Source organism: Nanorana parkeri, unplaced genomic scaffold (assembly GCF_000935625.1).
Source record: "Nanorana parkeri isolate BGI_ZX_2015 unplaced genomic scaffold, ASM93562v1 scaffold83, whole genome shotgun sequence".
In the NCBI taxonomy this organism is placed as follows: Eukaryota; Metazoa; Chordata; class Amphibia; order Anura; family Dicroglossidae; genus Nanorana; species Nanorana parkeri.
In genome coordinates, this window is record NW_017306351.1 from 981,142 (window position 1) to 1,007,387 (window position 26,246).

Sequence of the window (26,246 nt, forward strand, 5' to 3'; positions counted from 1 at the left end):
GCACATAGGGGGCTAACATGCACAGATACAGTGACAGGTACTTGTTATGGAGATATCTGAAGTCCATTAGACCCCCTAATGTCACCTATAGACCCTGGTGATGAGGGAGCATGGAGACAGCTTCCCAGCTAATCAGGAAGCAAGTCATTAACATGCCACCTGGATTCCTGAATGGGACTTCCAGTATCGCCGAGTAACAGGAAAAAAAAATATGGGTACTGGTACTCAATAATGAAAAACCGGTATCGGTGCATCCCTACTAGAAAGGATAAGGTCAAACAAGTTATAACATTGATTTATACTTACAATATTATTGGCTTAGCTAACATCCCTAAAACTAAAACAGAGCCCAATAATGTAGACACACATACTTTACATTGGTTGCTTCCATGCGCTGTCTGCTATGCTTAGATATCGCTCACACATGAAATTAACAAGTAGGGCCTTTGATCAGTAGATGCATCAAAATGAAAAACACGAGCGAGAAAGGTTTGGTCTGTGTATGATCTTTATTTCATAATAAATCTTATTGACAGTCCAAGGTAAATGATGTATACTGAAGAGGAAGTCGCGAAGATTCATCCACAAAAACTCAGCTCTCTTCTTCTGTAAGGAGACAGAAAAAGTTAAATCTCTGCTTCTCCACAAGCTAATGCTCCGACATCTTTGTAGATTTTTCTGAATAAGATCTAAAACATTTCACTGCTTAAAAGTGAACCACACCAGTTAAAAATAAATTCATTAAAAAGATTCACAGGCATACTTCTGCTGACCAAGTGTCAGATGTCTGGTCCCCCACTAAAATGCTATGATTTCATCAGCTGGCCCCCAGATTAATACAGGACAGAGTAGTGAGATAGGGTACTGTGAATAGAACCACAGCACATGTTAGGGGACACCCTGAAGTGCACCGGAAGTGAAGCTTCTGCCAGGGGATGTACCCCCCGTAAACAGAGCTAAGATGAGGAACATTAATGCAATTCTTTTGCAGGTTTTTTGCAAGAACACATTAGGACTGAGCTTTTGGTTGGGGGAGGGGAGGGGGCGGCACACCAAATAGTGCAAATGAGGAATGATTAAACAAAACTACAAATAATATATTCAATGTAGGTTAGCCCCTCAGGTACTGTATATTACCAAATAATTGTGCTTTAAATAAATCTGTTATAAGTCCATAATTCACAGTACTAACCTACTTCCTCCTCCTCTTCCTCATCATCATCGTCGTCATCCTCGTCTGAGCTGAATGTGCCATCAGGCAGGCTGTATATCCTAATAACTTGCTGTAATAGAAGAGGAAGAGAAAAAAAAAAAAAAAGTCAAACATTAAAAGCCAACGGAAGGTAATTCTTAAAAGGAACCTGTCAGAATAGCAATATGGCAAGAGTCAGAGTTGTAAGTTCTTATCGCTCAAATTCCTGACCCCATACACACACCCCCATCTTCGAGAGATGTCAGTCAGATTTTAAGTCAAAAAGATACAGGGGGGGAATTTATCAAAACTGGAGCAGACCGAATGTGGAGCAGTTGCCCATGGCAATCAATCAGCTTCTCTATTGAGTGAAGCTTTGAAAATGAAAGCGAGAAGCCAATTGGTTGCCATGGCCAACTGCTCCAGATTCTGTCTGCTGCAGTATTTGTAAATCCCCCAGTGTTTTAAAGTATTGCAATACCGTATGTATGATTTAAGTTTTTGTTATTAAAGGTGTACCAAATAAAAGCCTTATAAATCCTTAAAGTGTATTTACACTTTGGTAGTTAACAATAAAATTGGGATAACACCTATTTTATATTTGTTACATGTTTCTTATTTACATAGTATAACCAAAGAACTTTGTTTAATCTAAAATTTCCTGGATAATGATACACGAGAAGCTTAAGGTATCCTCTAAAATAAACCAGAGCAATTCAAAGTTATTTGGGATCTTTGGTTAGACTACACAGGAATGAACAATTATTCATGAAGAGTCAGGCAGGTGGTGTAGAACCCAGAAGCTCTTTGACTCTCTTTTTATCTCCTTGCCTTATGTGTTATGCAAGTTCAAGGTCACTGTGCTTACAATTGCATCTTTTCTGGCCATTGCTTGTTTAGAACGCATTGGTTCTGTATCAGCCCCTCAGCTTATAACACTGGAGTGTGCTTTCTAGTCTATTTAGGATCATCTGCTCCCAGGGCTAGTGGGTTTTAGGGGGCTTGTTGTGGGCTACCTCATGTTGTAATATTAACCTTTAGATTTGATACCCAATCACCATCAGATGGTCCTTGTGCTTTGAACTTTCTCTTGGAAGGGATCAGTTATTTCATTATTTTCTTGCTGTATTTTTGTCTCAAAATAAAAAAGTACAACAAAAAGAAACAATATATTGCTGCTTGCAGTAAAGATATCAGTTTTTTTTCTGTATTTAATTTCCCTCGAAAGTTCAATGGGGTGGGGAGATTAACGCTAACAATTAACTGTCTATACTTTGCAAGACAAGAAATATATTTTTATAAAATTTTAGATATGCTGTATGAATAGAAAAAGTATTTACACGCACGCATATATATTTTACACACACCAATCAGCCACAACATATGTCCACCTGCCTAATGTTGAGTAGGTCCCCCTCTTGCTGCCAAAACAGCCCTGACCTATAGAGTCATCAATGAGGCTTGGCCATCCATGAACCTGTCGCTGGTTTTCTTTCCTTGAACCACTTTTTGTAGGTCCTGACCACTGCAGACTGGGAACATCACACAGGAGCTGTAATTTTGGAGCTGCTCTGACCCAGATGTCTAGCCATCGCAATTTGGCCCTTGTCAAAGTCACTAAATCCTTAGGCTTGCCCATTTTTTCTGCTTCAAAACACATCAACTTCAGGGACAAAATACTCACTTGCTGCCTAATATATCCACATTTCCAGGTGCCATTGTAATGAGATAATCAAGGTTATTCACTTCACCTCTCAGTGGCTGTTTTTTACCATATAATCACATTACTGCTACTGAACAGACCAGTAACCACTCAACCCCAGAATGTTAGTAAAAGGATTTAGCACAGGCAAAACACTACATCAGTCCTTATCCTAGAATCTATACTTGCCTTGTTTGGGTCCTTCAGGATGAGATATTTTCCTTCATCAAGCTTCATGCATGTGTCCACCACACATCGTAAGATACCCCAGGCATTCTCCATGCTTAAGTTAATCTGGTTAGCAAATTCATTGGGCTTGAACTGTTGGGTACCAAGGACAACATGACGAGAGGAATCCTTGACATAACAACGGGACACGTACCTAGGAGAGAAAATATATGTGTTTATGTGAAAGCCTGACAGATTCAGGAAATCAGAGGAAAGAATGCTGACCACAACAAGCAGATCCTAACTTGGTTTTGCTGCAAGTTAACAAATAAAAGCTAACCACTGTGGAGACACATGCACACCTACCTTACATTTGTATAAAACAAGTTCAGGTAGTATAAAAACAATGAAAAAATAAGTGTATACACACCCCAGTTTTAGGTACTCTGTTCCTGCCAGCAGAGCACAGCAAGTCCATCTTGCCAGCTTGTAGCTGTTATTCTTTAGCTCGGTGGCGATCACAGCACCCCTTTGGGAGTCCAGCTTCTGCCTCCAGTCTACACCATTACAAAACTGATATTAGGGGGGAAAAAAAAATAAAATTAAACAATTGCAAAGCCACTCATGTCAGCAGATCATGGAGGTCTCACATCTGGTATTGGCAAAAGCTTGAAATGCAGCTTCACATACCCGAGAGTCCCACTCGTTCAAGGTCTTTATGTTTAAAAATGACACTTCTCCATTTGGACCCGTCACCACTCCATCGTGCTCACACCGCACCACCAGATCAATATCATCTCCAAGTTTCCAGCGTCGATACCTGTTTACATAAGCCACTTCAGTTAATAAGCCAATTCTTGCAAAAGTAATGGAAATATGTACCAGAAAGCTTTTATTTATTGTAAAAGGATAGAACCCAAGCACCAGAGTATGTGATCTGCCAGAGCACAAAACATGTTGCCCCTATGATTTTCAGATGAGCAGAATCAGTAACAAATGCCTCAGCTATTTATATTCTGAAGTAAAACAGCACCAAGCTTAACCCCTTCGTGACTGACGACGCACAATGTACGTCGCCAGCATCGGGGCTGTTTAAACAGACTCCCGGTGACTTTTGCCGCCGGGACTCTGTTTAAACTTGTAGAGCCGACTGTCGAGACAGAAAAAATAAAACACTTTTTACAAACATGTTTTTTTTCTAGAAAATTACTTGGAGAACTATGAGGCGAGTGAAAATCACCCATCCTCATACTTCGAGCCGACGTGTGACAATGAAACTGTCACAGGTCGGCTCAGTAGATCGGGAAGTGAGAGAGCACATACCGTCGCTCGCTCACTTCGATCATTTTCCTGCAGAGAGCTATGACTGTCAGTCACGGCTCCCCACAGGGAGGAACGGACGGGGGAGGGGGCGGGTTGAGCTGGCTCTGCTGCTAGATAGGCAGAGCACGCTGTCACTCCCACAGCTGGGTGGATCTCGACAGTAATGTCGGGATCCGTCCCAGCTGCGGTGGTCTCAGTATACCGCGAGGTATAGCTCGCGATATACTGAGCTTTGGGTCACGGGAGGACGCTAGTTTATGTTCTCCCATGACCCTTGAGAACTATGGGGAAAACCACTTGCCCCATAATTTTCCTTTAAACCCCCCCCCCTTCCAATATTTTGCATGTTTGACCTACATTTTTAAACTCTGGAAAACAGCTGGAGTTGAGTTTCTGCCTGTGTATAGGTGAGGGGGAGAAAAAAAATCAACAATGGGACTGCTGCGATACAAGAAGTGTAGTAACACAGCACAAGCTTTAGAAAGTACACACCCAATAATCACATGATGTGCTCGGCATTCTGACTGCTGTAAGGTATATTAAGTGGACATACTGGCTTTAGCTGCTGTGTTTGGTTGTTTTAGTAGTTTGCTGAACATTTTCACTTCTTGCCTGGAACTGCAAACACCTTACCTCCAAGAGAAAGTGGCCTACTAATTATTTGTGCATTTGTGTTATGTTCTAAGAAAGAAACATCTATGTCTAATAAGCACATACTTTATTGATGGTCCTACTTGTAGGAAAGAGGGAGTCGCTCACCTGTAAGCTACAGATGCCACTTCATTTTTATCCACATCATCCTCCATGAACGGGTTGGGATTGGGAAAGTTGTACTTTTCCTTTCCGTGCTGGATGAATTGAACATGAATTAATTAATTTTGGTCTTCTAGAAAAAGCCATGAAAACTGCCATTTCAGAACACAACTACACTTACCATCTGCAAACACTGCTGGGAGAAGTTGTGGTTGATATATGTGGCCTCCATGGCTAGGTTCCTGGGAGAGTTGAAGGAATTCACATCATCTTGAGGAGGTTCATTGGCAGTTTCACTGACTGTCAGAAGATCTACACAGAAGACAACATTAAAACAGCTGTTATGATAAAGAACAAAATTTAAACATACTGAAGACGGTTACACCAGAATGTGAAATAATCTGCCACAAAGCAGAATCCCAGTCTCTAAAACCTCACAGAAGCATATCCCCAACCTACAAGTTTAATGGCAATTCCTGGATAGTGAAGATGAACCCAAGTCACTGCCTTAGAACTATTATTATTATGCACCCAACAAATTTGTGGATAGCCACCATCACTGGAGCTTCTGGGGGTGATATATTTCTTCATTAGAACTGCATTATCTTTGAATTTAAAAAAATATTTACAAATATATATTTCTGAATTAGGGCTGATCGGTAGGCAAAATAGTAAATAAACATTTTTATGCTAGGTAGGTATCCATTAACAATTTAGCTGCCACTGACATATGGCAGAACACAATCACTTACAGCTGGCCACGTCACTATGCCATACGTCGGGGGCTTTTACCGTTCTGCTGTAAGCGGATGGTTGCTAAAGCAACCATAAACTTACACCGGAACGGTTTCCCTGACAGTCCTCTGTAAAGTAATAGCTGTGAGCAGCTGAAAAGCCGCTGATGACAGCCATTAACAAAAAAGTACTGTGTCCCCAGCTGTAGCTCGCAGTATACTGAGCTTAGGGTGACGGGAGGACGCTAGTTTGTGTCCTCCTGTTACCCTAAGGAGAACTATGGGGAAAAGCCCTAACCCCATAGTTCTCCTTTAATCACTTCTTTATATCCCACGACTCTCTAAACCTTTCTAGACTGGACGTACAGGACTACCCTTGAAGATCACATTCCAAGCACGGCTCTGGACCTAGAAAGCACTCTAAATGATAACGAACAGTTTATTTAGGTCTGGAAAGCACCACAATGCAGAGCCCAGTGCCCAAAGGTCATATTTCAGTCTAGTCCTGCACATCCAGTCCAGCAGGTTCCAAGTACGGCATTCGAAGCTAGGCTGAGGAAACACAGATCTGGATATCTGCTATGTAGAGACCACCTAAACCAGTGGTGCAGTGACTTCACTGAAATTATAGAAGAAAAAAAAAAGAAAAGCTAGCTGAAAAGGCATCCAACCTCCTAGGACACTAGTAACAAACTGAGGCGTGCTTGGTAGGGAAGAGATCTTATGGGAGCTTACAATTTGTTGTTTGCCAGTGTCCATACCACCATTTGTAACTGAATTTCCGTGCCCCTCAATGGACGAGAAAGGAATAACTTCTATTAGGCTTTTATTGCAAGCACCTGGGGAAAAAGTATTAAATACTCACCAAAGTCTGAGTTGTCTCTCTTGTCAAAGAATATCTTGGATCCTACTCTCTGAACCACTATGTCCCAAGAATTGACAGACCGAGTACAGCACATAAGAGTGGCCAGAATTGCATCGGTGGCAAAGACATTGCCTTGGGTTTTAGCCAGCTGTGGATAGAAAGGGATGTCATCAGATTACATATAAAGCAGTGGTAATCACATTTGGATGGTTTGCAAGCACTGATAGGTCTGAAATTTATATGCTCAATATTACCTTTCGGATAACGGGGTCATCTGTGGTGGTCACAGTGTGGAAGATCCTTTTAATACTCTTTAAAGGTCTCTCGCTCCTTGTGGTGATTCGATCAAAAGCTTTGTCATAATATTCCAGGCTACCACAGCACTCTCTGCCATAGGAAACAAAATGCTTAAGTATTATCAACACTGCAAAATGTTTTATATTAAGGTGCACACTGACAACAAAAATTTAACAACCATAAACAAAAGTAAATCTTAATTAAAGAAAACTAAAAGAGAGCTTCCTTCACCGTTCAAGTCAAGTGCTCTGGTCAAATGTAGATGAGGAATCTCTACACACAGACTAGCAAAGTAGTTACTCGTTAAATTCAAGTCATACTAGGGATGCATCTGCTTTTTACAGGAGGAAAAAAAAAGTGCCAATGTCCTGCATGTGCAATCCAGACAGACACATTCTCAAAAGGCAGCCAAAAGAACTAGAGTCTACTCACATTCTCTACACTTTGGGACTTTAAACATTCACAAACAATTCAAGTCAAAGCTTGCAGCAGTAAATTATTTAAGCTATTACTTCAGGCATACTTGTCACTACTAGGAGATAACAAGGAGTCTATTTATAGAACAGTGAATGTGACTATCATACATTCTCTATTGGTGACTGAATCTATGTAATTTAACACGTGGAAGATTTACCTGTAGAAAATGTTGTGGTTTCAGATTTGCTGCTTTATAAATATTTCCCCTAGTATAGTAATATCTAGTGGTTCTCAGGCATTCAATTTGCCAATAAACAACTGCAGTGTGAGTGGTTAAAAAGCGTTTCTCTTTGATAATATTATCGTATTTTCATTGTACATTTTGTCCAATCCTTTTCTAAAAAGGCCGCATGCAATGCAGAGTAAATCAGCAACTTTGTGTCAAGTTGCAGATCTATTCTCATTTATCCACTTTGCTGCCAAATTGACCCACTTTGTATGTTGTCAGCAGCAGGTCGCCGTAAACAGTACAGCCACCAGGAATCTGTTCACCTGTGTAACACCCCATTCACACTGAGTGACATGGATATTGCGCATTTTCACGCTGAGCGGCTAGGAGCTACATTGCGCGATATTGCACATTTTAACGCGCTACGCATTTTTTAGGCGGGACATCGACGCTGCTACATTGGTCTGTAACCAATCAACAGTGATCTTGATGTGACATCATTCTTCCCTTCCATTTGGCAGGGCAAAGTGACCCTTCTGTAGCACGACCAAGTCGCACAATATCGCCGGTAATGCGCGATTTTGCACAACAACAGAGTCTATTGGAGCCGAATAGCGCGACATCCGCAGGAAAAAAGGGTCATGTACGAGCGACAAGCTTGACCGACGTGCTACAGGCAACATTGAGATGCGAACAGCTCCATTGAAAAGCATTGGACAAGCTACATAGAGCGATATCGCGTGGAAATATGCGCAATAAACCGCTCAGGTTGAACGGGGCCTTAAGCTGGCTATAAATCCACCTGATCACTTCCAGTAGCCAGTAAACAAGACCAGAAATTAACAAAATCTAGGGATACTACAGAACCCGAGGCAGAGGTGCTAGAATAGAAAAAGACCTGAAGCCAGGCAAGCAGGTCTTTAGAACGATGGACAGTAGATATGTAAATTACATTTAAAGCATAAACACAAACGAGTCCATTTTAAAAATGTCTCTAATTCACTCAATACAGTCAAGGAAAGAAAAAAAAAAAATTGTGCCGCTCACATGTCCACTGGATCAGAAACCTCCACATAATGCATTTTTATCAGGCGGGGGAAATCCATCTCTTCCTTTACTTCCCAGTCACTGCGCACCTCCACAGAGGAGTCTCTTGGTTTTAGTTGTGCCTATAAAAAGGATATACAAAAAGAAAAAATAATGGGTGCATAAAATTCACCAGTTCAATACAATTAAGAAAAATTTAATTACAATGCATAATAGTTACCTGAGATTTTTGGTCCCATTTTTGACGCACACCAAATTGCTTCTGGAATTTTTTCTGCAGTCTCAGACGATCCCTAAGATGACCATAAATGAATTATGGGTAAACTTTCTTTACCAAGATTACTATTCCATTTTGCTACCAGTTTTCACTTACCTCTCTTTTTGCTTGGCACTCTTGGGTAATGTCTGCATGTTGAATTGAAGCATATTCCTTCGGTCTTTATCCCGACGCAAATTCCTCTGTAAACACAAGGTTGACAATTTTAGACAGTTGTTAATGGAACTCTGGAATGAATGCTGCAAACCTAGGCCATCACTTTGTATTTAAGGACCAATCCAGAAGAAGTGAAAAACAGCACCTCCACCCTGCCGCCATGACAGTGAAGTGTGAATGGGGTGAGTATTGAGATGTGCCGGACGTGGGTGGAGCTTCATGTCAAAGAAGCCAGCAAAAATGAAGGCTGCTGCCCATACTCCAAATTGCTCCATTCTATTTACTGTGCAGTACATTACATACACCACTACATTCTGAATGCTGTGTTCTATGCTATACAGTGTTTACATATTGAAAACTGATGTAGATGTCTGCAATGAGCATTTTACACATGTAAACCAAATGCCATATGAAAAAGTGGCATTAGGAAGCATCTACTACTAAACCATTGTCCTGCTCGATTACCTGGGCAAATCGCAGCCTATTCCTCTGGTATGCAGTCTTCTGCATCTTCGTTGTGTCCACCAGCTGGAAGCTAGTCTCATCCTCTTCATGGAAATATGCATACTGACTGCCACCACCAAACTGAGAAGAATATTTATCTGGGAAAGCAGATATTACACTCAACTTTAGTCATGACCAGTAAACATTTACTCCACTAGCAACACAGCAATACACACACACTCCAAAAAAAAAAAAAAAAAAATTAATTTAATGTCTTATTACACAGTAGCACAATTATCACAGGCTACAGTCACTGCAAACAACAAATACCCTCACAATAAGCACACGACTGATAAGGAAGAACAGATACTTACTGGTGTATCTCTTGTCCTGATAGGTGGCTCCTGTCCAGTCTGCAACCTTATCAATGAAAGCACAAAAAGTACACTCCCTATTAATCGTTCAATAAGCTGCAAACATCGCAACATATCTCATGTACAGTTAATAGCAAAGGAAGGGAACAGATACAGTCTCACATTGTTCATGTACTTGCCTTGCATGCTTATTTGTGAAATGGCATAAGCACCATGCTATGCCCATCACAATACAGCTGTTGTAACCCATGTAAGGCAATAGAAAGAGGATAAAATAAAGTACCTTTCCCAGACGATCTCCTTTGCTGAAGGGTTGATAGGGCATGTCTTTAAACTGGTCAGGTACAGCGCAGGGACCCCAGCCCAAGGGGTTATCATTGATTACTGGAGCCAGAAACTTAGCCATTGTGAGAGACCTTAAAAAAAAAATTCAAAAAAAATAAAACATTAAACTGAAGAACATAAGAACACATGCATGCATGCGCTATGCAAATGAAGCAAAGCTAATTAGGCTTCTTCCTGCAGATATTCACTTCCGGTATTAGGAATGCAATTTATTTGCTCTACATGACTAATCATCATTCAGGTGAATGGTCAAATCGGTCATCCTACTCACCAACTCCGCTGAAAGATCTAATTCTTCCTCACTATGCACAATTTTTATTGCCATCTGTGCACCTGTTGGAGAAATTTACCCTTACTTCCTGCAATTTTTCAAGCAGGAAGTGAAAGCTTCCAAAGGGCACACAAGGTGGTTTTAAGCATTTCCCATTTTATAAAATGAAGAAAAATTGCAGGAATTTAAAAACAAAAAAACAACTTACAATGGGGTTACCTCCACACTGAAAGTATGAAATGCTCATTTTGTCTTAGGGGCTTAAAGGAGAACTATGGGGTCAGGGCTTTTCCCCATAGTTCTCCTAAGGGTAACGGGAGGACACAAACTAGCGTCCTTCCGTCACAAGCTCAGCATACCGCGAGTAAACTGCGACGCCGCAGCCGGAACGGATCCTGACAATTATGTCTGGATCCACCCAGCAGCGTGAGTGACAGCTGGCTCTGCCTATCTAGAGGCAGAGCCAGCTGTACCCACCCCCTCCCCCGTCCATTTCACTAGTCAGCGCTGGAGGATCGGACAGGAGAGGCCGGAATCCAGTCCGTCCCGCCATGGCTCTCTGCCGTCACAGGATCGAGAAGTGAGCGAGCACTGGTATGTGTTCGCTCACTTCCCGATCTACTGAGCCGACCTGTGATAGTTTCATTGCCACAGGTCGGCTGAGTGAAAATCCTTCACCTCATAATTCTCCTTTAACCCTTTCGCTGCCAAGGACGTATGGCATACGGACCTACAAAAGTGCTTCCAGCTGGCCAGGTCAGTATGCCATACGGACCTGGCATTTACAGTTCTACTATAAGCTGATGGTCGCTTTAGCGACCATCAGCTTATAGTATAACTGTTCAGCAGACTGTCCCCTTTAAATTAATAGAGTAAAATTATTGTGCTCACTCGGACGTTCGCAGCGATATGTAACGTGCGGTGTAATGGGCGCAATCGTCTTTTTTGCACGTATGCGCCCCCAACGCATGTTTGCATGCGTGCATGTATGGGCGGGGACTTTAAAAAAAAAAATTTGTTTTTTTATTCGTTTTTATGTGTAACATTAAATAATTTTTGGGGGGGACTTACATTTTTTTTCCCCCACTAAACTTTATTGCTATCACATACGGGGGCTAATAAACACCCCCTATGCAATAGCAAAATATGTGACAGGTCCTCTTTATGGAGACAGGTCCTCTTTATGGAGACATCAGGGGTCTCCAAGACCCCTAATGTCACCTAGGATCCCCCAAAAGAAGCTGATGAAGCACAGATCTGCTCCATCAGCTTCTTTCCAGCTTCTGAAGCTGGAGAGTGACACAAGAATGCGGAAGTGATGTATTATACAACACTTCCGCATTCTTGCAGAGGAGAGGGGACCGGAGGGAGCTCGTGTACACCGATCGGCACCCCATACACGCAATCCACCGGCTCTAAAGCCGGCGGATCGCTTGTATGGTAACAGGCATCGCTGGCTGTTTTTTTAAAAACTGCCAATTCGCGCACGCCGAGCGGGCGTGTCTGAGCGGACGTCTAAAGACGCCCGCTCAGATCAAGAGAGCTCCGGGCCGGCCGTTTTTCTACTACGGCCGGCCCGGAGGCAGTTAAATAAATAAATGACCTAATCCTTGGTCCAACTGAGCTGCTACATCAGTCCACACAGCGTCTTCTCTCCTAGGCTCTGATGGCCTAAGAACAATGACATGATCACGTCTTATGTAGGTCTATGCCTGCATTAGACACAAGGACACTGAGGGACATGTCACTGCTGGAGCAGAGGGAAGAAAGGTGACCGCTAACCTCTACGGGTCCAAGAATGAGGTGGGTATATCTGCTTTTTTTGAGCCCTATATAGAAAAGAAGCACTTTAGAATAAAATATACTAAAATGGATTTTACCGCAGAGAAACAGAATATAAGACCCAATATATTGGCTAAATCTGAAACACGGGGTTGTGTCGGGCACATAGATACCAAACATGTCACGCCTTAAAATTGCATGCACCTGTGTAATGGCAATACTACAATACCCAAAACTGCTCACAGGCCATGCTTCAAAAGCCTTTACTGCTCATCAATAATTAACAACAGTGATTGATGGCTCACGAATTATTGCTCACACTCCAACATTTGCGCAATCGTGTAGACATCAATGACCCCTAATGTCATCTATAGACCCCCAAATAAGCTGATGTAGCAGAGATCATGCTTAAACAGCTTCTTCTCTGGCTACAGCAGCCGGATAAATGACAGACTGAAACCGGAAGTGATATAATACACATTGCTTCTGTTTCCAGTGATCGGAGGGGAGATAGATGATCTGCTGAAAGTATGCTTCCTTAAAAAAAGAACTCCAGGCAAATAAAATCTGAACTCTTGCAGTGGGGCTACCCCTGCAATAAGCGCTTGTTTTTTCTGGGGCTCAGAAATAAAGTTATACTTACGCAAATCCTGGCTGGCTCCCGGCCCAGTCCCTGCAACACATTCCACTTCTGCACCAGCAATGGAATGTTCCTTGGCATCCTTACATGCTATACACTGTGATGACTCACAGGACACTAGATTGCTGGAGCAGGAGGGGAGTGAGGCTGAAAGGACTGATCCAACCGACAGGCAGGATCGTGATTTGGGCGAGTATAACAATGTTATTTTAGCTCCCTAGACAAAAAGAGCACTTAACCCTCGCAGTGCATGGGGTAGCATCACTCAGAGAGATAAGATGTTATCTGCCTGCACTTTTACCAATCAAACAGGGGCTCAGTGGTTAGCACGTCTGTCTTGCAGCACTAGGGTTCAAATCGCTGCCAGAACACTATCTGCATGTTCTCCCCGTTGTTTCCTACCACACTCCAAAGACATGATTAACCTACAATCAGCCCTCCTATCAATAAAATGTACTTGTGGTTGCTGTGAATTTGTGTAGCTCCAGCTACCACACCAGCTGGGTTTATACAAGGTTCTACCAGCACATATTTTCAGCAGGCCTGAAGCAAGCACACAACAGTGAGGATGTTTGTTCACTCGATTCCACACAAGTGGTCAGTGGGGATAAATACTCATGTGCCTTACAGAACTGCCGCCTCCAACGTAGGTGTATAACCTCTGCTCACCTCTATGTGGATATGGACATGTCGCTGGGCCACACTGCCAGGTACAGGCTGAGCCCACTGAGTTGCAGCCAGGTGTAATTCCTGCACCCTCTATTACACACATTGCCTCCTTCACTGCCAACACACAGCAATGGCCGAGCAGAGCCACCCCCATAGTGTTCTTACATCCATCGGATAACCATCTATAAGAAGCAGCTGGTGAGAGAGGGGTTACTGAAAACAAGACCCGAAACCTCCCTTGCAATGGATCGTTCACTAGGCCATCACACTACACAGAGGCCGCCTGCCCTCCTTGTACCAGCACACCAAAGGGGAAATCTGACTTTGTACCACATCTGTACTACCAGCGCTTGTTGACAGTGCTAGGCCGCCGGCATTTATATAGCTCTTCGTAACATAAAATCACACATAACAGGCCAGAGCATTGCACCGGCCTTTCCCACCATTTGCTGCGGCTACCTCACCTCTTCCCGCCGTTCTCTCACCCCGATGGCTGCAGATTCTTCCAAGGCCGGTCCCTGATACCGGCACTTAACAGAGGAGGAAGAAGGTAAAGAGGCCGCTCTACGTCATCAGACGTGCCAGTAGTGTCGCAAAATAGGGATACACGTCGTGCCAGGACTGTCGCAAAATAAGGAAACACGTCGTGCCAGGACTGTCGTGAAACGCTACGTTCAACGTCACGTGATAACCATAGATAGCGATTTCCTGTGCTAGAGCGTCTGAAGGACCAGCGGGCTGGGAAGAGTGTGGGGGAGGAACCGGTCACGGTGTGATGTTATCTGGGGGTTCTGTAGGCGGTGGTGCTGTTGTGTAAAAAACAAGAGCGGATAGTGATTTTCAGAATGTTAAACCTGGATGGCAGTGTGTGACAATGGACAGTCTGCAATGATCGTACAATTGTAAAGGAGGCAGTGACGTCTAGTAACCAAGATAGAGCAAGGGCTGATTTATAGCTAAGCGTTACCTTAGTGCTTGTTCACACCAAATCTGGACCAGATCAGCATGAGTTTCTGCACATGCAGTGCATTGTGTTTTGCCCGCTTTTGACTCGTTCTGGGCCGCTTAAAAAAAAAAAAATGTAGCCTAAAATGGGCTTTCAGTGCATTCCAGGGCTTTTGCATGCATTTTGGTGTGTTCCACAGCAGAAAAAATAGAGGACATGCTGCAGTTTTTCCACATGCTCGAACTGAACGCTGTGGTGTGAACTAGAGCCCAAAATACCATTGGAAGCAGTTTTGATACGTTCTGTAACTGCTCTGCATCTGCTCCTCACGTGGTGTGAACAAGCCCTTAAAGTGCGTGTTATGCACATTACATGCAGTGTGTAGTCATTTTGAATAGCAATCCAAAGCAGTAACCAAACGCATGTGCCTTCTCACTATATATTTAAGGCGCTCCTAAGTGTAACCATAACTCACCCTGTAAACATGAACCTTTTTAACAACTACAGTCACATATCTACCCAGAGCTTTTGCATGATTTCCAGCATTTGAAAATACACCGATCGCCCATCTAAAGGTGACCATACACTGCTCGATTCTCGTACTAGAATCGCGGGAAATCCCGCGATCGTACGAGAATCGTGCAGTGTATGGAAGGCGTGCAACCGTTTCTGCTGTACGGTCGCATGTCTTCCGTCGAACCAGCATGCTAGAAAACCCGCCTGGAATCGTACGATTCTCGGAGAGTTAGTGGCCTGCTGGTTCGACAACTGCCGAACGGGCCAGTGTGCGCACGCACACAGCCCGTTTGCAGTCATTGTAAGCCCGCCCCTCATTACAGTCATCGTAAGGGAAGGGCTTGCGATGATCGCAAGTACGATCTGCCTGTCCAAGATGGGCAGATCGTACGTTTTTTAAAGTACTTTACAACCCTTGCAAGACAAAAGTCTTGCGAGGGTTGTAAAGTGTATGGCCACCTTTACACTACGTAGGTCCCACTTTTGCTGCCAAAACAGCCCTGATCCATCAAGGCATGGACTTCACCAAACCCGAAGTATGCTGTGGTATCTGGCCACAAGCAGTAAGTAGCAGATCCTTAGTGGACCTTTACCCCCTTTTACTAAAAATCATAGCACCATGCATCTCTGCATGCAGATTTAAAATCATCTTACATTCATTAGTTGAACAAACTTGTTCTTCGTTTACTTGCAAATAGAGTTCATCTACTTCCTGGTCCACTTCTGGCACAAATGATGTAATGTGCGGGAAGGTTGCATCAGCAGAGCATTGCTGGGAAATCTCATCTGTAATCTCATCTTAGGGAAAGGCATTTTCCTCCCCTGAGATGCTATGCATGGTCACATGTGCCAGAGTTCAAGGAAGTAAATGGAGAGCTAGTAATCTGCCCTTAGCCACTGCCAAAAGACTGGAGAAGAAAAGAGAAATAAAGTATGCAAAGAATACAAAGCCTGCAATTATCTAGAAGTATGTGTTTGTAGATTGTCATTACTAAACATTTCTAAAGGTGTGTTTGTTGTTATTTTAAAGATAAGGGGAAAGTTGTGAGATGAGGCCTCCATGGATTGGACTTGCTTTTCCAGCACATTCCACAGATGCTTAGAAATTGGAGGGCCAAGTCAACTCCTTGAACTCGGCGTGTTCCTCAAACCATTCTTGAACCATTTTTCCAGGTGGTAGGGTGCATTATCCATCTGAAAGAGGACATTGCCATTAGGGGATACCGTTTCCATGAAGGAGTGTACTTGGTCAGCAACAATGTTTAGTAAGTGGTTTTGGAAATACAACAGTATATTACTGACATTGTGTTATGTCTTTTGAGCTGTAGATGGCGTTGTAGTGCAATGTTAGTTTTCTGTGTGCATGCTTGTCTATGCTACACAGGAAGTAATCTCTGTATGCTGTATTCTGATACAATGTTCTCCTAAGCAAGTAAAACCTAATTCAGAATTCTGCAAGTTCTCAGTGCTTCATCTATACACATAACCAACAGGTAGTTTGTGTAAAGTACCATCCACATGAAGGCAGGGACCCAAGATTTCCCAGCAGGACATTGCCCAACGCATCACATTGCCTCTGCTGGCTCGCCGACTTTGCATAGTGCCTCCTGGTGCCATCCATTCCCCAGGTAAGCGACACACATGCACCTGGCCATCCACATGATGTAAAAGAAAACGTGATTCATCAGACCAGGCCACCTTCTTCCATTTCTCCGTGGTCCAGTTCTGATGCTCATATGCCCATTGTAGGTGCTTTTGGCGGTGGACAGGGGTCAGTATGGGCACCCTGATTGGTCTGCAGTTATACAGCCCTATACACAACAAATTGCAATGCATTGCGTGTACAGAAACCTTTCTACCAGAACCAGCATTAACTTTTTCAGCAATTTGAGCTACATTAGCTCTTATATTGGACTACATGGACCAGCCTTCGCTCCCCACGTACATCAATGAGCTTGGCCACCCACGACCCTGGTGTTGTTTCACCAGGTTTCCTTCCTTGGACCACTTTTGGTAGGTCCTGACCACTGCAGGCTGGGAACATCCCACAAGAGCTGCAGTATTGGAGTTGCTGTGACCCAGTCATCTAGCTATCACAATTTGTCCCTTATTAAAGTCGCTCAAATACTTAAGCTTGCCCATTTTTTTCTGCTTCCAACACATCAACTTCAAGGACAAAATGTTCACTTGCTGCCTAATATATTTCACCCACTTCCAGGTGCCATTGTAACAAGATGATCACTATTAATCACTTCCCATGTTAGTGGTCATGATTAGGGATGCACTGATATCGGTGCCTATGCTGAGTATTTGGGTGAGTACTCATACTCGCCCGAATGCTCCGATGCCTAGCCCGATACCTGAGCTTCCGGTATCAGGAAGCCGGGTAGCAAGTCAATACACGCTGCCCAGCTTCCTGATTAGCCAGGAAGCCGGCTCCATGCTCCCTCGTCACTTGGGTGATGAGGGAGCATGGAGCTGGCTTCCTGGCCAATCAGGAAGCCAGGCAGCGTGTAATGACTCGCCACCTAGCTTCCTGATTGGTCGGAAAGCTGGCCAATTAGGAAGCCAGATGGCGAGTAATTACCCTCCCCCCAGATTTCTGATTGGCCAGAAAGCCGGCTTCATGCTCCCTCACCTGGTGATGAGGGAGCATGGAGCCGGCTTCCCGGCCAATCAGGAAGCCGGGCGCCATGTAATGACTCACCCGCCTTCCTGATTGGCCAGCTTATCGAACAACTGGGAAGCCGGGCAACGAGTCATTACACGGTGCCCGGCTTCCTGATTGGCCAGGAATCCGCCTCCTTGCTTCCTCATCACCAATCGGGAAGCCAGGTGGCGAGTCTTTACAAGACGCCTGGCTTCTTAAATGGGATTTCCGATATCGGTATTGGCGAGTACTGAAAAAGAAATATCGGCATTCGTATGCAATACAAAAAAAACGGTACTGGTGTACCCCTAGTCATATTGTTATGGCTGATCGGTGTAAATAGGAGAGACACTTTTTATTGTATTTCCACATGTTTGCTATGTGTACCACAGCATACCAAAATATATATATATTTCTCTAGTCACCTTCCAGGACAGCATTAGAGAGATAGGCTCCTCCATAAATATTGTTTACTGTTTGGATGTGTCTGTGTAGCAGGCCTTTGCAAGTTTCTCTCTCAATTTCTGAGCTTCCTCTAATTAACATACACTGCATCCAGATCTTTAACCCTTTGTTAGGACAGACTGTGTTCAAATCTAGTTTACAACTGATAATGAGATCTGCCAGCACACCACAGACAGGGTTAATTATGTTAATAATAATTTGTTCAGTCCCCTTTGCATTACAAAGCAAAACTAAGTACTTATAACTTTTCTTTCCAAATATAGCATGCATTGTGCAAGCAGCAATTTCTATTTGTTTAGGCTTTTTTGTGAATGCGAAACATGTAACAAATATAAAATAGGTGTTATCTTAATTTTGCTGCCAAAGTGGAAATACACGATAAGAATTCAAGAAACAATGTGGGAGCACCAATCCAGTAGGTGTTGCTTCACTGTGTGGGGCTTGTAGTGTGGCAGCTTTCCCATTTGTTTTGCTATGTTTTAGACAAAATATTTATTTACTCTTTCATCCATCAAGTTTATGAACAGCTGGCTCCAACTCCCTAAGCTCGGCTTTCCTGAACTTCATGTTGATTAACAGATCACAAGGGATAGCACAGTCTCCAGCAGCCATCCATCTTCTATCTTGGAGAAGGGAGAAAAGAGGAACTATGAACGGGCAGGGGAGAGGTTTGTCTTGGTGTGCTTGTGTGTTTGTTGAGACACACACAGCTTTTACTGTTGGGGGGGCTATGGTGAAATATCTGGGGTCTAAACAGACCCCTGACATTTCCCTTTTGAAATAGAAAAAGAAATTGAGTCCTCAATTTCTTTTTCTGCAGCCTCAGCACTCAATGAATGGGAAGCACTCAGTACAGAGGCTTCCCATTCATTCAGAAACTGCTGATAGTAAAACATTTACTATCAGCAGTTTCTGAATGGGGAAAAGCCTCTGTACTGAGTGCTTCTCCTCATTGAGAAAATCATGAATGAAAAGGAAGTGATGTAAATCACAGCCTGTTCATTCATAACTGGGGACACATACGGTAGTACTATGTGTCCCCAGTTATTTACAAACACCGGAGTGATCAGACGATCGTTCCAGTGTTTGTTCTGCACAGAGGATCGGTAATATCACTGATATTTACTGACCCTCCCCTCGGCCATGCACAGAGCCGGTGTCATCCGCAAACTGACAGCGGCTCTGCTCTCCTCACCACTCGGCCATCCTTAAACTTGCAGCTTCTCCCCGCCAGCTGCCACTCGCTCCTCCGCCGCGAGGTTCCATGCAGACAGATTCCTGCCTGGAGCTGCTCCAGGCAGGGATGAGAGGCTGCAGATACCGGCGACAGCGGTGGGGAGGGGGCGACCGGTATTTTTGTTAATAGCTGTCATCAGCAGTTTGTGAGCCGCTGATGACAGCTATTAATTTAAAAGGGACAGTCCGGGGAACAGTTCTACTATAAGTTCATGGTCGCTAAAGCGACCATGAGCTTATAGCAGAACTGTAAATGCCACCCCGTACGGCATACTGACCTGGCCAGCTGGGAACAGTTTTGTTTCGCTGTATGCATTAAGGCGGTGGCAGGGAAAGGGTAAACCCCTGCTGGGTTATAGGGACATTTCCCTTTACTTCCTGTCCCAGAGATGTAACAGGAAGTAAGAGGAAATCTCTCAAAGTCAGGGGATTTCACCTCTTGGACAGAGAGTCTAATTCTTCCACACTCTATCCAAAACTAAAAGGTTTTCCTAGAAATACATTTTAAAGAAGAACTCCAGGAAACCCTTGCAGTGGGGCTACCTCTACATTGCAAGGGTTAAGTGCTTGTTTTTGTCTAGGTACTAAAATAAGTTCTACTCATCCGAAGCTTCGAGCCGGCCAGCTGTGACAGCGCTCCCTCCAGATTCTCTCCTCCTCTTCTGCAGCATTGGAATCTTCCTCATCCTCACATCTATAAACGGGGGAGGGGGATTTAGCAAAACTGGAGCAGACTAATCTGGAGCAGTTGCCCATGGCAACCAATCAACGTTTGCTTAGGTAAGATTTGAAAATGAGACAGATAAGCTGATTGGTTGCAGTGCAAATCTGCTCCAGGTTTTGTCTGCTCCGATTTTGATAAATTCCCCTCACAGTGTATAGAATGTGATGACTTATGGGACCTTAGACCACTGCAGGGGAGGGGGAGAGTCACTACAGGGACCGTCCTAAGAACTAGGCGGCTCAGAGCATCTGGTGAGTATAACTTTTTTTTATTTTTTAACCTAGACAAAAATGTAGTGCGGGGGTAGCTCCACTGCAAGGGCTAATCTTTTTTTTCCATGGATTTCTTCTTTAAGGAAACAATTGCTGAGAGAAACATGAAGGATACAGATGCTAAGCTCTCCCATAAAAGTTGAGTTGCCTGGCTGTCATGTTGATGTAGTAAATTCTAGTTCACTGACCTGGAACAAGTTAGCCGATCAGGCATTTTTTGCCATCCATTGTGGGGGTGGACCGGTGTAGTAAGGTAATTCCTGGCCAAAAAATTGAAGTACTCATTAGGTAGGCTGTGATCCATATTTGAATCTCAAAGTGATATTAAAGTTGAAAAGTTTTGAAGCCATTTTATATGCTGATGAAATCACTTGCAATGGATGGTGCTCCTTGATGTTTAAAAGTTTTGGTTTACTACAGAATCAGCTAGTTCCCTGAGCACTGGCCCCAATGTCCTGTTTTAGGGTGGCTCCTTTCCCTTGCAGAGTCCTATGAAGCCATTGTGTTGTGTGCTAGTAAGCTGTGTGTATCTTCACAAAGACACAGCAAGACAAGACACTGCCCTGCTCCTAGCTCCTCCTTCTTCCTCCCTTATCCCTTCTCCACGCTAGTAGATGGAGAGCTGCTGCAGACTGCTCTTCTCCTTGTGATCTTGCCCTGAACAGGAAGTTCAGGGAAATGGATCTGAGAGAGATTGACTCATCTGTTCAAAAACATGATTGCCGAAGGTGTTTGGGCAAAAATACTTTACTGGGCAATGCATATTTGTGTGATCTGGCTTTATATTTGATAAAAGTTTTCAATACCACTTTAAGATTGCATTTTCAGATTATATATATCTTTAATGTAATTAATCAAGAATGCTAAATGCTTGAAGTGAAATACACACTGCAGGGAGAATGTATCATATTATATCAGGCAGCCCCAGGGCTGGATTAAGAGCATCACACTCCTGGTGCTGAGGATTTTGGTGGGTCTTTTATCGAAATGGCGACGGTCACCGGGGCCCTCTTGCTCCTGTCCAGGCTATGATTTGTAGTCTCTCTGAAGCTTGGAGTCAGTGTTGGAGTGCCAGTGCATCTCAGGTGGACAGTGCGGGCTCTCAGGCGGTCAGTGAGTGATCCGGGGGGTCAGTGCGGGCTTTCAGGCAGTCAGTGCAGGCTCTTAGGCGGTCAGCGAGTGCTCTCAGGTTGTCAGCGCGGGCTCTCAGGTGGACAGTGTGGGCTCTCAGGCGGTCAGTGCAGGCTTCAGGGGAGGTCACTGAGGGCTCGAGGGGAGGTCAGTACGGGCTGCAAGGGGGGTCAGTGCGAGCTCCAGGGGGGTCAATGCAGGCTCCAGGGGAGGTCAAAGAGACTGGCGACTGCAGCTGCAGCAGATGTGGCTCTCTGTTCAGGCACATCAGAGGGCCATGGTCAACTCAGCCCGGCCGCAATCCAGGACAGCTCGGCTTGGCCGGTGGCCGCAATCCTGGACAGCTCAGCCCAGCCGTTGGCCACATTCCAGGACAGCTTAGCCTATTTGCAGGGGCGGGCCTGGAGCGGGAGCTCCACCTGCCCCTATGTTAATCCTGGGCAGCCCTGCATATACTGCATACACGGAAGCGCCCTATAAGAAAATTTTTTGGTTGGAAAATAATGGTTGTGAAATTATTTGTAAAATATTGATTTATAAACGTGCAACTTAGCATTAAAGGAGAACTGTGAGTTCTAGCACTCACCTCATAGTTCTAGCCGACCTGTGACAATGAAACTGTCACATGTCGGCTCAGTAGATCGGGAGGTGAGCGAACACATACCGGCGTTCGCTCACTTCTCGATCCTGTCACGGCTCTCTGCTGTGACAGGGGAGGGACTGGATTACCCCCTCCCCGCTCCGATCCTCCAGCGCTGGCTGGCGGAACGGACAAGGGAGAGGGCATGTACAGCTGGCTCTGCCTCTAGATAGGCAGAGCCAGCTGTCACTCTCGCAGCTGGGTGGATCCAGACATAATTGTCGGGATCCGTTTCAGCTGCGGCGTCTCATTATACTGCGAGCTGTAGCTCGCGGTATACTGTGGCGTCACAGTATACCGTGAGCTGTAGCTTGCGGTATATTGAGCTTAGGGTGACGGGAGGACGCTAGTTTGTGTCCTCCCGTTACCCTAAGGAGAACTATGGGGAAAAGCACTAACCCCGTAGTTCTCCTTTAAGCTGGCCAAAAAGTGCAACAGATTCCTCTATCTATGCTAAACTGTGTGGATGGAGGAATCTCCCGCTGGGCCAAGCTTCAGTATCTGCATTGGTTGGCCCCACTCTCTGTCAAAATACCTGAACAATCTGAATGGATGCCGGCATTGTTCAGGTGTTTTGAGAGCAAGCGGGGGCCGACTAGCTAGATACTGAAGCTTGGCCAAGTGGGAAACACTCCACACAGTTTAGTGTAGATGGAGGAATTTGTTGCACTTTTTCTATCTGACCATAGAAAATCTGCAGATAAACTATAGGTGTATGGCCAGCGTTAGACTTGAATTTGTAGCCTGAATGTGTGCTGGCAATCCTTGCCAGTACTTATCTGAAAGAGACAGTCCATGTGTGAACATCTACTGCTGGGCTATCTTATTAGAAAGCCTAGAATTCCTTACAAAGATAGCGCCGTGGGATCATTCTGTATTAAATATATATTTAATATAATATATGTTTATTGTATATTTTATATCTAACATTTATATTTTATGCATGTAATAAAATGTTTATAAAAATCAGTTTATACATTTTGGAATGGACAATGGTCATTATAGTTACCTATTTTTCATCCCTTCTTGGGCTGCAGTACTGGGTATTAACCTCTAGGTGCTGCCAAATACAGTGCTTTGCTGTGTAGAGTCTGCTGAATTTGCTGAATCTGATATAAAAATTTCTTATGATAGAATGAGTACTATTTCCCACAAAATACAGGACAATGTGGAATTGAATTTATGACTCTTGTAGTCATGTGATAATTGATGCTTGTAATAGATTTGAACAAGTGAATATTGTTAGTACTAGTGTTATTACCTAGACAAAATATACTGATGTCCATCACCAAGCACAAGGCAAATATTTTGAGACAGTTGTACCTCCTTGCAAAGACCCCTGATTTTATGCTAATTACATGTACAGAGCATTACATAATGGTAATTTTTCTCTCCAGCGACACCCATCTTAACCCTTTTACTGCTGCTCCTGCTATAGTAATGGCGAAGCAGAACTGCTTGCAAATGACCTCATGACAGCTACATTATCTTTCCGATTTTACCGACAACATCCATTCATATAAACATGAGTGGCCTCTGCCACTGCTGCCATTACCTCCAAAGCGGCCAGTGCCCTGTCATTTCATTGCTGACTTTTTCTTTTAGGATTCTTACCGTGGAGATCAGGGAATATAACTCACATGTTCATCGAACTACTGTAGTGTGTAATTGAAGCTGGAAGTGCTCAGTTATGGCCACCTGCAGGTTCACCGTCAGTGACGGGTGGCAGAAATTCCTAGTGTTTTGATAGATAGGATGGTGCTCATGTCTTCAAGGAAAATTGTATGTTATGACATTAGATCTCCTTTAAAAACAAATAATATGTCATTAGGTGAATGCGAGGCTCCCCCACTAGTTTATCGCGAGTCGAACCCAGGTTACCTGTACAGGTACTGTTAAAGATGTATTTTGTCAGCTTACGTCTCTACCCCGACGGGGACAGGCTGATTTGTCTTCTTGTCATGTATTGATAAAACTTTAATAAAGACTATCTACTAAAAACATATGCACCATTATGACACACAGGTATACAGTACATTAGACCAGTGGTTCTCAACCTGTGTAACCTCAGGACCCACATTTGTCATTGGTCATTAACCTCCCTGGCGGTATTCCCGAGTCTGGCTCGAGGTTAATTTTCAGTACCAATAGCGGTAACCCCGAGCCACACTCGGGATGGCACAAAAGTGTCACTTATGTCCCTACGAGCCTGCGGTGTCCTCTGCTGTGTGCGCCCAGCAGATGCCGGCATTCGGCTTTCAGTTTCGTTTTCGGGCGTCACAGCGGGGGGCAGAGCCGGCGGGAAATTCAAAAGTGAAAAGTTGCAATTTACACAGAATACACACAATACAATGTAATTGCTATAATTACACTTATGTATCAAACTATTTCACTTCAAGTTTGTCCCATTATTATATTATAATTTATGGTTTCGTTTATGAAACCTTATCATACCCGGGATGTTTACTAGACTCTTGTTTGGGCATATTTAGGTGAGTTATTCCTAAGATTTACTAAGAATTACAGGCCTACAATATAAAACAACAAATTGCCATGAAAAACAATGTACCTCTTTGGCATGCTAAAACCCTGCATAATCATACCGCCAGGGATGTTAAGTTGCGACCCGAGTCACACCACACTGAAACGCATGGCATTGCAGTATTGCATGTTCCAGTGCGGGCGATCAAACTGTGGGCGGGCAATGGCAATGCAACGCACCTCTCGCACCAGAACCAGAAGTCCAATGTAGGCTGCTGTGCTGTGACGGAGCTCCATCCATATGTGCTTTGCTTGTACAGCTCCCTTGCAGGCTCTGTAGAGATCTTGGGAGCCAGAATGTGACGTCACTCCGGTCCAGGCAACTCTACAGGGCACACAAGGGAGCTGTATGCAATGCATATATGGATGGAGCTCCCTTGCAGCCATACCCCCAGCCCACCCCACCTCAAGCTGACACTCGGTACTGGACAGCATATTCTGAATGGCTGTTCGGCAAGAGAACTGGCTGTGCTGTGCTAGCGGGTGGCTGAGGAGCTAGCGCAGTGGAAGGCACATGGCAACCCACTGCACATGGAGTTGTGACCCAGTTTTGGGTCACAACCCGCTTATTCAAAGTGCATACCTTATTTTACAGTGCATACCGCATTTTTTCTTGCACAATTTTAAGTGTACAAATATTGTTTTTTTGGAACTCAACCCAATTTTATCTTTTTAGATTTAGTAGTATTTTTCGAGATGTTGTTGCGTTATAATGATGTGTATGTATTTTTATCAAAAATATAATTTTGCCTTACTAACTAGCTGTGTCATGCTCTTAAATCTTTCCAGCATGTCCAGAAAACATGGAAGTTCCCATATTCAGCGCAGTGCAGCAGACCGTGCTGAATGGAGTGCACACATTGCACGCTACACATAAAGTCTAAAAAAATTTAAACAGTGACAGTTCCAGCAGTGTGTGATACAACGCACACTACTGGAGCTGTCACAATGCATTAGCTGTTGTTTTAGTGGACGGACTAATATGAACGGATTCTTACTGTTGAACTCTGCTGGAGCAGGACGCATCCTCTATCCGGAGGGGGAGTGACTGCTCCAGCGAGGAGGGGAGCCGGATGGAGGGTCAGGAGAGGCAGATCCTGGTGGTGGGAGACTCCATCATCAGGCGGACTGACAGGGTAATCTGTCATCGGAACCGTGAGCGTCGAACAGTGTGCTGCCTACCGGGGGCTCGTGTTCGACACATTGCGGAACGAATTGACAGATTACTGGATGGGGTTGGGCACGACCCCGTTGTCATGGTGCACATCGGCACCAATGACAAAATAGGAGGAAACTGGAGTGTCCTAAAAAGGGAGTTCAGAGACCTAGGTGCTAGGATGAAGGAAAGGACCTCCACGGTAGTTTTCTCAGAAATACTACCGGTGCCAAGAGCCACTCCGGACAGACAGCGCGAGTTGAGGGAGCTTAACAAGTGGCTCC

At 44.2% G+C, this 26,246-nt stretch overlaps 1 protein-coding gene across 2 annotated transcripts; it reads right to left on the reverse strand.

Moving 5' to 3' along the window:
• Positions 1 to 1,187: 1,187 nt before the first annotated feature.
• EIF3D (eukaryotic translation initiation factor 3 subunit D) lies at positions 1,188 to 14,262 on the reverse strand. Of its 2 annotated transcripts, none has more exons than XM_018552294.1 (15): positions 14,150 to 14,262; positions 10,262 to 10,394; positions 9,979 to 10,024; positions 9,626 to 9,762; positions 9,101 to 9,186; positions 8,948 to 9,020; positions 8,728 to 8,849; positions 6,992 to 7,124; positions 6,738 to 6,885; positions 5,320 to 5,450; positions 5,145 to 5,230; positions 3,753 to 3,882; positions 3,493 to 3,635; positions 3,084 to 3,276; positions 1,188 to 1,283 (listed from the first exon to the last, which is right to left on the reverse strand). In XM_018552294.1, exons 2-15 carry the CDS (start codon positions 10,382 to 10,384, stop codon positions 1,188 to 1,190), a joined length of 1,647 nt encoding a protein of 548 aa, XP_018407796.1. In that variant the 5' UTR covers positions 10,385 to 10,394; positions 14,150 to 14,262. The 2 variants fall into 2 exon arrangements, with proteins under 2 accessions (XP_018407796.1, XP_018407795.1); XM_018552293.1 differs by having other exon boundaries at positions 5,145 to 5,233.
• Between the last annotated feature and the right edge of the window lie 11,984 nt (positions 14,263 to 26,246).